General features: G+C 37.3%; 1 protein-coding gene across 8 annotated transcripts in view; it reads right to left on the bottom strand.

Moving 5' to 3' along the window:
- The window catches only part of LOC307180253 (uncharacterized protein), a 1,346,125-nt gene that overhangs the window by 819,601 nt on the left and 510,579 nt on the right, over positions 1-15,945 (bottom strand). For all 8 annotated transcript variants that reach the window (XR_013825695.1, XM_079910374.1, XM_079910375.1 and 5 more), the window contains one exon: positions 6,454-6,494. Coding sequence is in view for 7 of the 8 variants with exons in the window: in XM_079910374.1 (XP_079766500.1) it covers positions 6,454-6,494 (41 nt within the window). In the remaining variant the exon portion in view is untranslated. The remainder of the gene's footprint in view (positions 1-6,453; positions 6,495-15,945) is intronic.

The following is a 15,945-nucleotide window of genomic DNA, read 5'->3' as shown; positions in this document are numbered from 1 at the left end:
AAAATTCTAGGGAAGAAAGGTGCTTCTGGAAAGTACAACGGAATTTAAGAAAAGAATCATATTCTAAGTATCAAGAGCTGAACACTGTTGAATTTCTCTATGTTCTCTAATGGCCCCTGGTTACACTGCTGAGTAAACAAAAATACCTCATCCCCCTCTTCTGTTTATCCGCCCATACCTACCCTGCTAAAATGGAGGGGTCAGAGAACACGTGTACTTGTTAGCTCTGTTAGGTGTAGTTGATGTTCTACAATGTGTGCACAACATACTGTGAGCTTTCCTCTGAACTACCAGTTCCAGCTTAAAATCATAATGCCAACCTTATCCCCGAAACTTCTGTGAAGTTGGAAACACTGCTTGAATAAGATTTATATAATAAAATATATTATATTTATATAATAAATAAAAATACCATAACGGAAGAGAGAGAGATATAAAGAGAAAGATGGAGAGAGACAGACATCAAGGAAGAATGCAAGGGAAAAACTATATTTTAGTACTTTTTAATGGTACGTAGTCCTTGCATTTTGAACAAGAGGCCTCACATTTTCATTTGGTACTGGACCCCTCAAATTTAGCAGCCTGTCTTCATCTGTAATGCAATCCCTGAAGACGAACAATAGAACTAGTGCTAGTTATCAGAAAACTCCCTCCTTTCTTTATCTGAAACATTTCCTTCTACATGCCTGGTCACTACAAAGAGGCCGTTGTTCATGTGCAAGTCTTATAGATTGTGAATGTCACAGCTTATTCTCCCCTTTGATAAAATTCCCATACAGCTAAATACTTTGCTATAATGAGCAGACCTGACTAATAATAACTTCCTCCAAGGGAAAATACAGGAAATTGAAGTAATACATTGCTTTGAATTTCTTTATAGTGCTGGTATGTACAAATCGCCAGAGTAGAAATAAAACAGTTTCCCCCCATAATTGGCAAAATTCATGAATTACCACAGAAAAAAGAGAAACTAAAATAATTTTTATAAGAGACTTACAGTGCTAAAGCATTGGTTAGACACACGAAGCCGCCAGACTGAGACTACTGGGCCTCTTCTACCGTATTTGTCTACTGACTTGTCTCATGACCCACAAAAGCAAACCTCAGGTAAGAGCAATAAAAAAGAAATCTAGTTCGAACTTCCTCCACATGTTGCTCATTAGACAAACTGTAGACTGTTAAAGGTGGAAAGCAACCACACAATCATATAATTCATGCTTCTCATTTTAGATGGAATAACTAAGGTCCACAGAAATAAAGTGACTCAAAAAATGTAATCTCGGGATTGAAAAGATCCTTAAGGGTCTTGTTACCTAACTCTCCATTAGATGTTGCAACTCCAAGTACTTGAAAACTCCCAGTTATGGGAAGCTCATTAAGGACATTTATTTCCTTTTTCAATACTTCTTTCTCATATTAAGTCAAAGTCTATATTTACTATAGCTTCTATCCATTGGTCTTAGCTCTTACATCTTGAGGCCACTTAGTAGAAGTTACATGTTGGAGGACAGCGATTGTGTCTGAACTAAATCTTCTTCTTTAACCCAAATATTCCTCGATTATTCCTCAATGTCCAACCTAAGATCATATACCATACTCAGTGACAAATAAAGAATGAGACTTCGGGACTTCCCTGGTGGCGCAGTGGTTAAGACTCCGTGCTCCCAATGCAGGGGGCCTGGGTTTGATCCCTGGTCAGGGAACTAGATCCCACATGCATGATGCAACTAAGGAGCCAGGCGAGCTGCAACTAAGGGGCTCGCAAGCCGCAACTAAGACCCGGCGCAACCAAATAAATTAAATAAATAAATATTTTTTAAAAAAAGAATGAGACTTCAATCCTCTTAATTTCTTTTACTGTTCTCTTTTCCCTCTATCCCATGACTGTAAAACATGACTGATAGAAATGTGGGCTCAACTAGAATTACCTAATTAAGCAAACTAATTTTTTACCTAAACAGGGACTACCTAAAGGCCTCTAAAAAACTTGAATCTGACAAGCTACGTTTATCCCCACGTCTCTCTCCTACATCTCACTAAAATCCCTCATATTCCAAGGACCACATATCCCCAAAGAGTTCCTGGCCACTAAGCTTCTGTTAGGATGCTATTTAACTTATTTGAATAATTCAGCACTTTCAGCATTTTGCATTAATATAGGCCACAGCAGGATAAAGAAACCAAAGCTAAGCCCAGATGCCTCGTCACTAAGATAAAGAGATGTAAGGCCTAGAAAATCCAGAAATTCGGGATAAAGAGGAGAAAGAAGCAGAGGAGAGTCTGGCTGTACTGATTAGCTTGTTTAGTACCCTGTGCTGTTTGAATACATCAAGCCTTAAAATCATTATTGTCTTCTGGGGTACGTGCAATAACATAATAACAACAAGATACCATTTCTTTAGCACTATATGTTAGGCATCTTACTTGCAAAATAATATTATTAAACTTCCTCCCAGCTCCCTTCTATGTGACTGATGTTATTCTCATTTTACTGTTGAGGAAATTAATGTTCAGAAAGATTAACTTGGCCAAGGTCATACACCCAGTAAAGTGACACAGCCAACATTTTGCTGCTTACAAGGCCCAGGATTTTACCATCCTCCAATCTCTTACATATAGGATTCTGTGAAGGTCTGTGTGAACTGCAGGGAAGGAGATGAAAGGAAATAATGCATACTCTTTAGGAAAACTGACAGAATCAGGTCTGGAATCCACTCTGACTCCACTATACCCCAGGATCAGGCTGGTCTTCAGGAACCAAGGAGAAAGAAATCCAGAGCTCAGTAAGTCAGGGATACTGAAGCTGAAGCAACAACATTAGTTAAGAAGACCAAGGTAGGTTTGACCCTGTGTGGGGCCAGCTGGAGCAGGTATTAAAGACTCTACGATTACATTCATACGTTTATCCTCAATTGCCTAGAACAGTGTATGGCACATAGTAGGTGCTCCATAGGCACACAGTAGGCATACTTGTTAAATGACTGAATTATAATCAAGTTCTTACAACTCGTGAATATTTCAAAGCAATGTAAGTGCTGAAATAATTCAGAGCTAGGGAATGATCCTGTGGGCCAGGCTTATTCCAGGAATGCATCTAGGAAATCCTCCCTTGAGAACAGTAATGAGAATGCTAGGAACAACTTACATGAGGTTATCACAAACCAGCCCTTTTCACAAATAAGTACTCCAAACTGGCCCTGTGGAAAGGATTTATTTTCCTCTGTCCCTTTTAAGAATAAATTTCTTTACAACTGTTAAATATGAGTATATACAAATCTAGTGGTTTCACCTCACTTCACAGGAAACAATCAGTTTAGAGAGCTAAAGCAAGCACTGATTTCTTACAACTCAGCACAGGATACTTTCTGATGTCCAAATACTGTAGAGAAAGTGACACTACTTGAAATAAATTACACTCTATTCGGGTAAGTAGGAGCTGTGATTTGCCACCATGCTTGTTTACATTCTCACTCTTTCATAAGAGTCAATGACTGGCAATGGACTTCCTTGTCATTTATTTTAATTCACTTCTCAATGAAGTTTTTAGCAGATATTAAATAAGATAGTGCCAGGATAACTGTTACATTATCAAAAACAAATACCATAAAATCTCAATTAATTGGAATCCAACTAACAGTCCTTTCAATTAAACTGTTTTTCCCCACGGTGTTCACATTTTAGTAGAAAGATTATTATCACAGGATAAACTTGTGTCAGAGGTTTATTAAAAACATCAGTAGTAACAAGCCAAATTCTAGGAAAAGCCCTGAGGTCGGTACAGATTCAGCCCAGTCTCTTGCTTGTTAATACTAATCCTGGACCATGATCACTGATTTATACCACGATACCCTTAACGTCCTGAACTGTGGTTTAGGTTAGAAGAGGACAGGAGATTCTGAGAAAGCCTGGGTCCTGGAATTTAGGGCCAAAAAAGCCAGGCATCTGATCCAGGAAACACTGTCAGTTATATTACTTTTGATAGACAGGCATGGGGAGATCCAAAACCAGGTATGAGAAAGGATAGGTAGGGCAGTGGAAAGTAATCCCACAATTCTGGATATTCAGTTAATCGTTAGGCCAAACAGGCAGTCAGTTGGAACAGCGTACAGCCTAAAGCAAATATGCTGAGTCCCAGAAAGACTGGGGTTCATAAAGTCAAGAAATTCAGTTATTGAGGTAGCTGATTTTACTGATTCATCCAGTAAAATTAATTAATTAATTAATTGTATTTATTTATTCTAAAAACTCAGATACAGGAAAATAAGACAGGATCCCAGTGGTTATATGTGGAGGCTTTATAGCCAATCATGAAAGGGTTCACAATTCCATTTCTTCCACTTAACTACTTGTAATGGTTAATTTTGTGGCAACCTGCTTAGACTATAGTACTCACCTACTTTGCTAATCTAGGTGTTACTTGTGACAGAAAACCTCAATAGACTTTGGAACAAAGAAGACATACAGATAGCTAACAGGCACATGAAAAGATGCTCAACATTGCCAATTATTAGAGAAATGCAAATCAAAACCAAAATGAGATATCACCTCACACCTATCAGAATGGTTATCATCAAAAAGTCTACAAATAACAAATGTTGGCGAGGATAAGGAGAAAAGGGAACCCTTGTACACTGTTGGTGGGAATGTAAATTGGTTCAGCCACTATGAGAAACAATATGGAGATTCCTCAAAAAAACAAAAATAGAACTACCATATGATCCAGCAATTCCACTCCCAGGTATGCTTCTGGAAAAAATGAAAACACTAATTTGAAAAGATACATGCACCCCATGCATGTATCTTTTCAAATTAGTGTTTTCATTTTTTCCAGAAGCATACCTGGGAGGGAGGGAGACGCAAGAGGGAAGAGATATGGGGACATATGTATATGTATAACTGATTCACTTTGTTATAAAGCAGAAACTAACACACCATTGTAAAGCAATTATACTCCAATAAAGATGTTAAAAAAAAAGATACACGCACCGCAATGTTCACAGCAGCATTATTTACAATAGCAAAGACATGGAAGCAACCCAAGTGCCCATAAACAGACAACTGGATTAAGAAGATGTGGAATATATATACAATGGAATATCACTCAGCAATAAAAAAATGAAATACTCCATTTGCAGCAACATGGATGGACCCAGAGAATATTATGCTTAGTGAAATAAGTCAGACAGAGGAATACAAATGCTATATGATATCACTTATATGTGGGATCTGAATAATAATACAAATGAATGTATATGCAAAACAACTAGACTCACAAACACTGAAAATAAACTTGTAGTTACCAAAGGGGAGAGGGTGGGAGAAGGGACAAATTAGGGATATGGGATTAACAGATACAAACTACTATAAATAAAATAGATAAGCAAGCAGAATTTACTGTATAGCCCAGGGAATTATAGCCATTATATTGTAATAACCCATAATGGATTATAACCTGCAAAAATACTGAATCAATATGCTGTATACCTAAAACTAACACAATATTGTAAATCAACTACACTTCAATTTTTAAAAGTCTTATTTTGTTAATAATATTTGCATAAGATGTGAAGAAAATGCCACAAAGAGCTTTGGAGGGCAATTTGATAACACATAGTTATTAAGATTGCTTGTACCCAAAGATAAAATAAATTCAATCATCTCCATTACCGCTACAGAAAATACTTGCACCTGTACACACAAAGCCATATACAAAATTGTTGATTGTAGCCCTGTTTCTACTACTGACAATTTGGAAACAACCTAAAAACCCATGAAAAGGAGAATAGCTAAATTAACTATGGAGTGTTCATATTATAGGACAATACAAAGCTAGTAAAATGGATGAGCTAGCTACACATGCAGCAACAAATACTCTCCCAAGACACTTTGTTGAGTGAAGAAAACACAAGTTGCAAGACACTTTGTACAGAAAAATACCAATTATGTGATCATGCACACAGGAATACACAGGCACCTACACACACAGACACACCCCAATAGGAGCATACATATGGAAGTATGAAAAAGCCTGGCAAAATTTTGGAAGGATAAAATCAAACTCATGGAAATAGTCAATTCTGAGAAGAAAGAGTAGACTGGAGTTGGGTCTACCGTCTCATATATAATGTTTCATTTTTTTAAAAAGAACAATGTAATTAAGACATTAATTAAAGTTAGAAAGAAAAGAAACTCTGACCCTGGAATGAGAAGACATAAAATGCTGAAGAATTCTCCCTGGCATGAAATAATTCTCCTTGTTCACAGCTACCAACTACTTGGCCCTGCACATCTCTTTTGGGCATGGCTCTACAGCTCTACATTTCCTCAGCACCAGGCCACAAATCTGTCCAAGCCAACGACTGCTTCCCTGGACTCACAGGCACGAAACCATATCCAAAAAGGAAACTGGTATTGGATCAAAGCGATTTGAAATGAAAGTCCATCTCAACTTACCAAAATGTCCAAGGTCCTCCATTTTCTAATAGTTTGCAGGGCTGAAAGCCAAAACAAAGGAAAAAAGGTCAAAACATGCATATTTTGAGAGCTCACACCTCTCTGCTTGTCACACTCTGCATATTTGGCCCTTGATTCAACTATTTCAATAGAGATTTTCCCATTTTTAAAACTTGCAAACTTGTAAGCTGCCTCTTTATCAGTAAGTTAACTACAATTTGCCTCTCAGTTGCCAAAGCACCAACTATATGTAACTTTTTTTTTTTAAGAAAATGAACGGTCTCTGGAGTTTTGCTCCTCATTTGGCACTAGTATATATCCCATACATCTAAAATAAGAATATTCTAACAATGGTAAAATGACCAGGGCTTGTTTAATCACAAACAATTACCTTTGATGCAGACTGTGTTTTGCAACAAAAGAACCATTTCATGGTTATACAAGGCAATTAAACTACAATAGTGGTATATACATCTTATCTTGACTACTAGATTATAAATTGTAAATGTCATAGAAATAATTTTAAAGGTACCAATTTTGAACACTTACTATGTATCAGTTACTCTATGACCACTTTAAATATATTATTGAATTTAAATTTTAATCCTATAGCAAAATGTAAAGAAAGTATTATCAGCCCATTTATTAGATGAAGAAAGTGATGCTTAGAAACATTAAGCAACTTGCTCTCAAGGTCACACATCTGGTAAGTAACAGAGTCAGGGTTTGAGTCTGGTTTTGTTATATTACAAAGACAGCAACAACTGCACACATAATACAACCTTTTATATATCAAATGGAGAAGCTGAATCTGGGAAAGAGATTGAGAAAATGACCCCATGGGAGTTTGCTTGGTAGCAGGGACTCTATCTCACACATCTTTGTATTGCCCACAACACATAGCCCAGTTACTTGCACATAATACTAAACAAATATTTGTTCAATAAGTAAATAAATGTAAAGTTACAGAAAAATAAAATAGAAGGCTTTCAATATGCTATTCCACTCTTAAATAAATATCCCATTTTTAATTCATTCTCAATACATTACTTGCTAAAGGACAACACTCCATACAAAATAGAGCTATCTTAGACTTGTCATCACTTATTTGAAGCAGCATAAGCCCAAAAGAAAATTGCAAGATTAAAACAAAATCAATGAATGGATTTGACATTTTATGAAATCAAAATGAACGTACTACCTGTGACATGCTTTTAGTTCTTGTTTTGAAAATTATAGCTAATTTTAAATATTACACACCATATCTTCTCTTTGCTTTGAAAACCTTACAACTACCATTGGCCAAAAGCAATAAAAATATGAGTAGCACCTGAAAAAGAGAAATGTAATGAATTAAATCTCTACCTAGGTGGGAAGGTAAAATGGTTCAGCCACTTTGGAAAATAGTTTGTCAGTTTCTTATAAAAAACATACATTTACCATATGACACACTGATTATGTTCCTAGGTGTTTAACTAAATGAAATGAAACTTATGCTCACACAAAAACATGCATGTATTTATGCAGGATTTATTCTTAATCATCAAAATCTGGGGAAAAACTCCTATCAACTAGTGCATAAATAAATTGTAGTGCATCACATCAAATAATGGAATCTCAAAGCTTATTTAGCAATTAAAAGGAATGAACCACAGATATGTAACAACATGGATGAATGTCAAATTCATTACGATAACTGAATAGCCATCACAAAAGGCTACACGCTGTATGATTCCATTGATATGACATTCTGGAAAAGGGAAAACAATAGGGATGGAAAAGAGATGAGGGGGCTACTGGAAATGTTTCGTATCTTAATTTTGTTGGTTTGCACTTGTCAAAACTTACAGAACTGTATGCTAAATAGGGCAAATTTTACTGTATGTCAATTATACCTCAATTTTTTTAATTAAAAAAAAGCCTCACTTATAATGAAACTATTCGCAGTTTTTAGTCCTATCTTGTTTCAAAAAAGGAGGGGATATGCCTACAAATAGATCTAATGCAAAAGGTAACAAATTTTATAATCATTTTAAAAATAAGTGCTATCATTTGAAATAACAATGTAATAAATTGTGATGATCGAAGTTCCTTCCCCCAAAAAAGTGAGTAAGGAAATCATAGCAGAGAAAACACACGGGCAGTACAATTCAGATTAAACTAGCAGTGAGGTTAGTACAAAAATGCACACTATAATGTCTTTCCACTTCCTAGAGAATGTTCACAAATTTAGTTTAGGGCATCCCAGCAACTGATACAAACAGGGAGGTCCAATGGGTTACATGAGTCCTGTTGCTGTTCAGTAAAGAAAAAAACAATCCAATTTCTTAGGAACAGAAAGAGAAACACGTATTATAAGCCAAAAATTAAAAAAAAAGGAAATGGAAAACAAGAACACTGAGATAGAAGCAAAATATAGAAAGAAAAAAATGGCAGGATAATAAATAAAGCCAATGATTGGGTATAAGGGAAAAATAGTACAACTAGCAAATAAAAGATTACACCAATTAATTAAAAAGAGGAAAAATGCAAACCACAGACATACCATCTCTCCCATTCTCAGGGTCTTTGCTCTTATTGTTCCCCCTGTTTAGAATACTCCTCCCCCAGCCCTTTCCTTGACTGACTTAGCTTAAAAATCACCTCCTCAGAGAGGCCTTCCCTGATAATGCAATCTGAAGTAGACCACCCTACCCACATGACCAGGTCTGTCTACTAGACTACAAGCTCTATAAATGAGGACAGAGCCTTTTATCTATTTTTTTTAACTGCTTCACCCTTAGTGCCTGAATGCACGCTTGGCACACAGTAAGTGCTCAAAAAATATATTCAACCACATGTTTTAATCAGAATAAGAGGAAAACTTAAATCCTCTTGGGTATTTTCAAATAAATTTGGTAATCATTCATTAAAAAAGAATAAATTTCTACTAAAATAAAAAAATTAAAATCAGCACCATAAGAAATAGAGATGCATATACTCCAACAATAGAAAAATACATTTTTTTAAGACAAATGCTTAAGTCAACTGGAACTGATGGATTCAGTAGAACTTCTTTCAAACTTTCTTACACTACACATTCTTTTGCTTCAAATTATTTTTAAATACAGATAAAGGAGGTATGCTACCCATGTCATTGTATAAGGCAGATATGGTTTTATTCTAAAATTGAGAAGAAAAGTACCAAATGAGGGCATTCTAGGCTGATCTTACTTTTGCTCAAACAATGTGTGTGTTTGTATATACATATATCATATATATTATTATATATTATTTAAGCTATGTATGTGTGTATAACCTGACTAAAATCCTAGAGTCTTAAGAAACAGAACACTAGGACATAATTTTTTAAACTATCAACTATAACTATTTATTTTATGAATACAAGCTAATATAATGCGTTAATGGGAAAATATATTAAATTATTTTTTCAATAGCTGCCAAGAAACACTGGTAACATTCAACATATTTTCTTGATTAACAAAACTACACGTTTTCATTCCTAACATGAAAAGGACACATTTAAAAAACAGAATCAATAATATATTTTAACAGAGAAGTATGATCGGAATTACTTTCTCTAAAATCAAGAACAGGCAAAAAGAGAACCCCACAAATGCTGGGTTTTTTTTCCTGGTTGCCACTCTCTTTTAATGGAATATTGACTAAGATTATCAGAGAGAAGAAAAAGGAACTGAAGGTACATTTAGGAAAGGAAGATACTAAAAATCATTTCTTGCTTATGACATGAATATACAGTACTCAGAAAATCCAAAGAAGTTAACCAGAAAATTACCTGAGGTAATAAAATGAGTCCATCAGAATTGTGGAGTGAAGTAAGTCCACAAAAATAAATTAAATGCATCCCTATATACTAATAATACAGAAAATACAATGAATAATTCAAAAAAGAAATGAGATTACATTCACAGTAGTTACTAGAAACATTAATGCCAGTGCATTAAGTTTGTGACACAAAGAAAATTGAGACCCTAATGAGTGAAAAGTGGAAGATTTAAATAAATGAAGAAATGTACCTTCCTCATTGTTAGAAAGATTAAAAATGAGAGTGCTCAAACTCACAAATACATACTACAACAGTTGTCAGAATTATGTGATATTTTAACTAAATGAGGGAGACTAATCAGTGGTATAGAATGTGCAGAAACTCAAATAATTATTATAATAACTAAAAATATTGTAAACAATATAAGTAATACAGAAATGGAGAAGAGAATCATTTATAAATGTTTTACCAGGTGGTTACATACATGGTTAAAAATAAATAACTCGGAGGGGGGCTCTCAAGATGGCGGAAAGATGCGGAGATCACTTCCTCCCCACAGATACATCAGAAATACATCTACACGTGGAACAACTCCTACAGAACACTCACTGAAAGCTGGAAGAAGACCCCAGACCTCCCAAAAAGCAAGAAACTCCCAACGTATCTGGGTAGAGCAAAAGAATAAACAGAGACAAAAGAATAGGGAGAGGACCTGCACCAGTGGGAGGGAGCTGTGAAGGAGGAACGGTTTCCACACACTAGGAAGCCCCTTCGTGGGTGGAGACTGCAGGTGGCGGAGGGGGGAAGCTTCGGATCCGCAGAGGAGAGCATAGCAACAGGGGTGCGGAGAGCAAAGCAGAGAGATTCCCGCACAGAGGATCGGTGCCGACCGGCACTCACCAGGCCGAGAGGCTTGTCTGCTCAGCCGCCGGGGTGGGAGGGGGCTGGGAGCGGAGGCTCAGGCTTCAGTGGGATCCCAGGGAGAAGACTGGGGTCGGTGGCGTGAACACAGCCTAAAGGGGGTTAGTGCACCAAGGCTAGCCGGGAGGGAGTCCGGGAAAAAGTCTGGACCTGCCGAAGAGGCAAGAGACTTTTTCTTGCCTCTTTGCTTCCTGGTGCGCGAGGAGAGGGGATTAAGAGCGCTGCTTAAAGGAGCTCCAGAGATGGGCACGAGCCATGGCTAACAGCGCGGACCGCAGAGACGGGCATGAGACGCTAAGGCTGCTGCTGCCACCACCAAGGACCCTGTGTGCGAGCACAGGTCACTATTCACACCTCCCTTCCGGGGAGGCTTTGCAGCCTGCCACTGCCAGGGTCCTGGGATCCAGGGAAAACTTCCCAGGGAGAACGCAGGGCGCTCCTCAGGCTGGTGCAATGTCCCGCCGGCCTCTGCCGCCACATGTTAGCCCCGAACTCCATGCCCTTCCCTTCCTCCCTGCCCTGAGTGAGCCAGAGCCCCTGAATCAGCTGCTCCTTTAACCCGGTCCTTTCTGAGCGAAGAACATACGCCCTCTGGTGACCTACACGCAGAGGTGGGGCCAAATCCAAAGCTGGGCCCCAGGAGCTGTGTGAACAAAGAAGAGAAAGGGAAATTTCTCCCAGCAGCCTCAGGAGCAGCGGATTATATCTCCACAATCAACTTGATGTACCCTGCATCGGTGGAATACCTGAATAGACAACAAATCATCCCAAATTGAGGGGGTGGACTTTGAGAGCAAGATTATTATTTTTTCCCCTTTTCCTCATTTTGTGAGTATGTATGTGTATGCCTCTGTGTGAGATTTTGTCTGTATAGCTTTGCTTTCACCATTTGTCCTAGGGATCTGTCCGTACGTTTTTGATTTTTTTTTTACTTTTTAAAAAGATTATTTTCTTAATAATTATTTTTTATTTTAATAACTTTATTTTATTTTATCTTACTTTATTTTATTTTAACCTCTTTCTTTCTACTTTTTCTCCCTTTTATTCTGAGCCGTGTGGATTAAAGGCTCTTGGTGCTGCAGCCAGGAGTCAGTGCTGAGCCTCTGAAGTGTGAGAACCAACTTCAGGACACTGGCCCACAAGAGACCTCCCAGCTCCACGTAACATCAAACGGCGAAAATCTCCCAGAGATCTCCATCTCCACACCAACACCCAGCTCCACTCAACAACCAGCAAGCTACAGTGCAGGCCACCCTATGCCAAACAACTAGCAAGACAGGTACACAACCCCACCCATTAGCAGACAGGCTATCTAAAATCATAATAAGGCCACAGACACCCCAAAACACACAACCAGATGTGGACTTGCCCAAAAGAAAGACAAGATCCAGCCTCAGCCACCAGAACACAGGCACTAGTCCCCTCCAGCAGGATGTCTACACAATCCACTGAACCAACTTTAGCCACTGGGGACAGACAACAAAAACCATGGGAACTACGAACCTGCAGGCTGCAAAAAGGAGACCCCAAACACAGTAAGAAAAGCAAAATGAGAAGACAGAAAAAAACACAGCAGATGAAGGAGCAAGATAAAAACCCACCAGACCTAACAAATGAAGAGGAAATAGTCTACCTGAAAAAGAATTCAGAATAATGATAGTAATGATGATCTAAAATCTTGGAAAAAGAGTAGAGAAACTGCAGGAAACATTTAACAAGGACCTAGAAGAACTAAAGAGGAAACAAGCAACGATGAACAACACAATAAATGAAATGAAAAATACTCTACAAAGGATCAATAGCAGAATAACTGAGGCAGAAGAACAGATAAGTGACCTGGAAGATAAAATAGTGGAAATAACTACTGCAGAGCAGAAGAAAGAAAAAAGAATGAAAAGAACTGAGGGCAGTCTCAGAGACCTCTGGGACAACATTAAACGCACCAACATTCGAATTATAGGGGTTCCAGAAGAAGAAGAGAAAAAGAAAGGGACTGAGAAAATATTTGAAGAGATTATAGTTGAAAACTTTCCTAATATGGGAAAGGAAACAGTTAATCAAATCCAAGAAGCACAGAGAGTCCCATACAGGATAAATCCAAGGAGAAACACACCAAGACACATATTAATCAAACTGTCAAAAATTAAATACAAAGAAAACATATTAAAAGCAGCAAGGGAAAAACACTAACACACAAGGGAATCCCCATAATGTTAACAGCTGATCTTTCAGCAGAAACTCTGCAAGCCAGAAGGGACTGGCAGGACATATTTAAATTGATGAAGGAGAAAAACCTACAACCAAGATTACTCTAAACAGCAAGGATCTCATTCAGATTTGATGGAGAAAATAAATCCTTTACAGACAAGGAAAACCTGAGAGAGCTCAGCACCACCAAACCAGCTTTACAACAAATGCTAAAGGAACTTCTCTAGGAAACAAACACAAGAGAAGGAAAAGACCTAAAATAATAAACCCAAAACAATTAAGAAAATGGGAATAGGAAAATACTATCGAAAATTACCTAAAATGTAAATGGACTAAACGCTCCCACCAAAACATACAGACTGGCTGAATGGATAAAAAAACAAGACCCATATATATGGTGTCCGCAAGAGACCCACTTCACACCTAGGGACACATACACACTGAAAGTGAGGGGATGGAAAAAGCTATTCCAGGCAAATGGAAATCAAAAGAAAGCTGGAGTAGCAATCCTCATACCAGACAAAAATAGACTTTAAAATAGACTATTACAAGAGACAAAGAAGGACATTACATAATGATCAAGGGCTCCATCCAAGAAGATACAACAATAGTAAATATTTATGCACCCAACATAGGAGCACCTCAATACATAACAGCCATTAAAGGGGAAATCGACAGTAACACATTCAGAGTAGGGGACCTTAACACCCCACTTTCACCAATGGACAGACCACCCAAAATGAAAATAAATAAGGAAACACAAGCTTTAAATGATACATTAAACAAGATGGACTTAATTGATATTTATAGGACAATCCATCCAAAAACAACAGAATACACATTTTTCTCAACTGCTCATGGATCATTCTCCAGGATAGATCATATCTGGGGTCACAAATCTAGCCTAGGTAAATTTAAGAAAATTGAAATCGTATCAGGTATCTTTTCGAAACACAACACTATGAGTATAGATATCAATTACAGGAAAAGATCTGTAAAAAACACAAACACATGGAGGCAAAACAATACACTACTTAATAACGAGGTGATCACTGAAGAAACCAAAGAGGAAATCAAAAAACACAAAGAAACAAATGACAATGGAGACACGACGACCCAAAACCTATAGGATGCAGCAAAAGCAGTTCTAAGAAGTTTATAGCAATACAATCCTACATTAAGAAACAGGAAACATCTCGAATAAAAAACCTAACCTTGCACCTAAAGCAAATAGAGAAAGAAGAACAAAAAAACCCCAAAGTTCGCAAAGGGAAAGAAATCATAAAAATCAGATAAAAAATCAATGAAAAAGAAATGAAGAAAACGACAGCAAAGATCAATAAAACTAAAAGCTGCTTCTTCGAGAAGATAAACAAAATTGATAAACCACTAGCCAGACTCATCAAGAAAAAAAGGGAGAAGACGCAAACCAATAGAAGTAGAATGAAAAAGGAGAAAGAATAACTGACACTGCAGAAACACAAAAGATCATGAGAGATTACTACAAGCAACACTATGACAATAAAATGGAGAACCTGGAAGAAATGGACAGATTCTTAGAGACGCACAACCTGCGAAGACCGAATCAGGAAGAAATAGAAAATATGAACAGACCAATCACAAGCACTGAAATTGAAATGGTGATTAAAAATCTTCCAACAAACAAAAGCCCAGGACCAGATGGCTTCACAGGCGAATTCTATCAAACATTTAGAGAAGAGCTAACACCTATCCTTCTCAAACTCTTCCAAAATATAGCAGAGGGAGGAACACTCCCAAACTCATTCTACGAGGCCATCATCACCCTGATACCATAACCAGACAAGGATATCACAAAGGAAGAAAACTACAGGCCAATATCACTGATGAACATAGATGCAAAAATGCTCAATAAAATACTAGCAAACAGAATCCAACAGCACATTAAAAGGATCATACACCATGATCAAGTGGGGTTTATTCCAGGAATGCAAGGATTCTTCAATATACGCAAATCTATCAACGTGATACACCATATTAACAAATTGAAGGAGAAAAACCAAATGATCATCTGAATAGATGCAGAAAAAGCTTTTGAGAAAATTCAACACCAATTTATGATAAAAACTCTCCAGAAAGTGGGCATAGAGGGAACTTTCCTCAGCATAATAAAGGCCATATATGACAAACCAACAGGCAACATTGTCCTCAATGGTGAAAAACAAAAATCATTTCCACTAAGATCGGCAACAAGACAAGGTTGCCCACTCTCACCACTCTTATTCAACATAGTTGTGGAAGTTTTACCCACAGCAATCAGAGAAGAAAAGGAAATAAAAGGAATCCAAATCGGAAAAGAATAAGTCACGCTGTCACTGTTTGCAGATGACATGAGACTATACACAGAGAATCCTAAAGATGCTACCAGAAAACTATTAGAGCTAATCAATGAATTTGGTAAAGTAACAGGATACAAAATTAATGCACAGAAATCTCTGGCATTCCTATACACTAATGATGAAAATCTGAAAGTGAAGTTAAGTAAACACTCCCACTTACCAATGCAACAAAAAGAATAAAATAACTAGGAATAAACC

This window comes from Stenella coeruleoalba (genome assembly GCF_951394435.1).
Source record: "Stenella coeruleoalba genome assembly, chromosome: X".
NCBI classification, from domain to species: Eukaryota; Metazoa; Chordata; class Mammalia; order Artiodactyla; family Delphinidae; genus Stenella; species Stenella coeruleoalba.
This window is presented reverse-complemented; position numbering and strand designations above follow the sequence as displayed.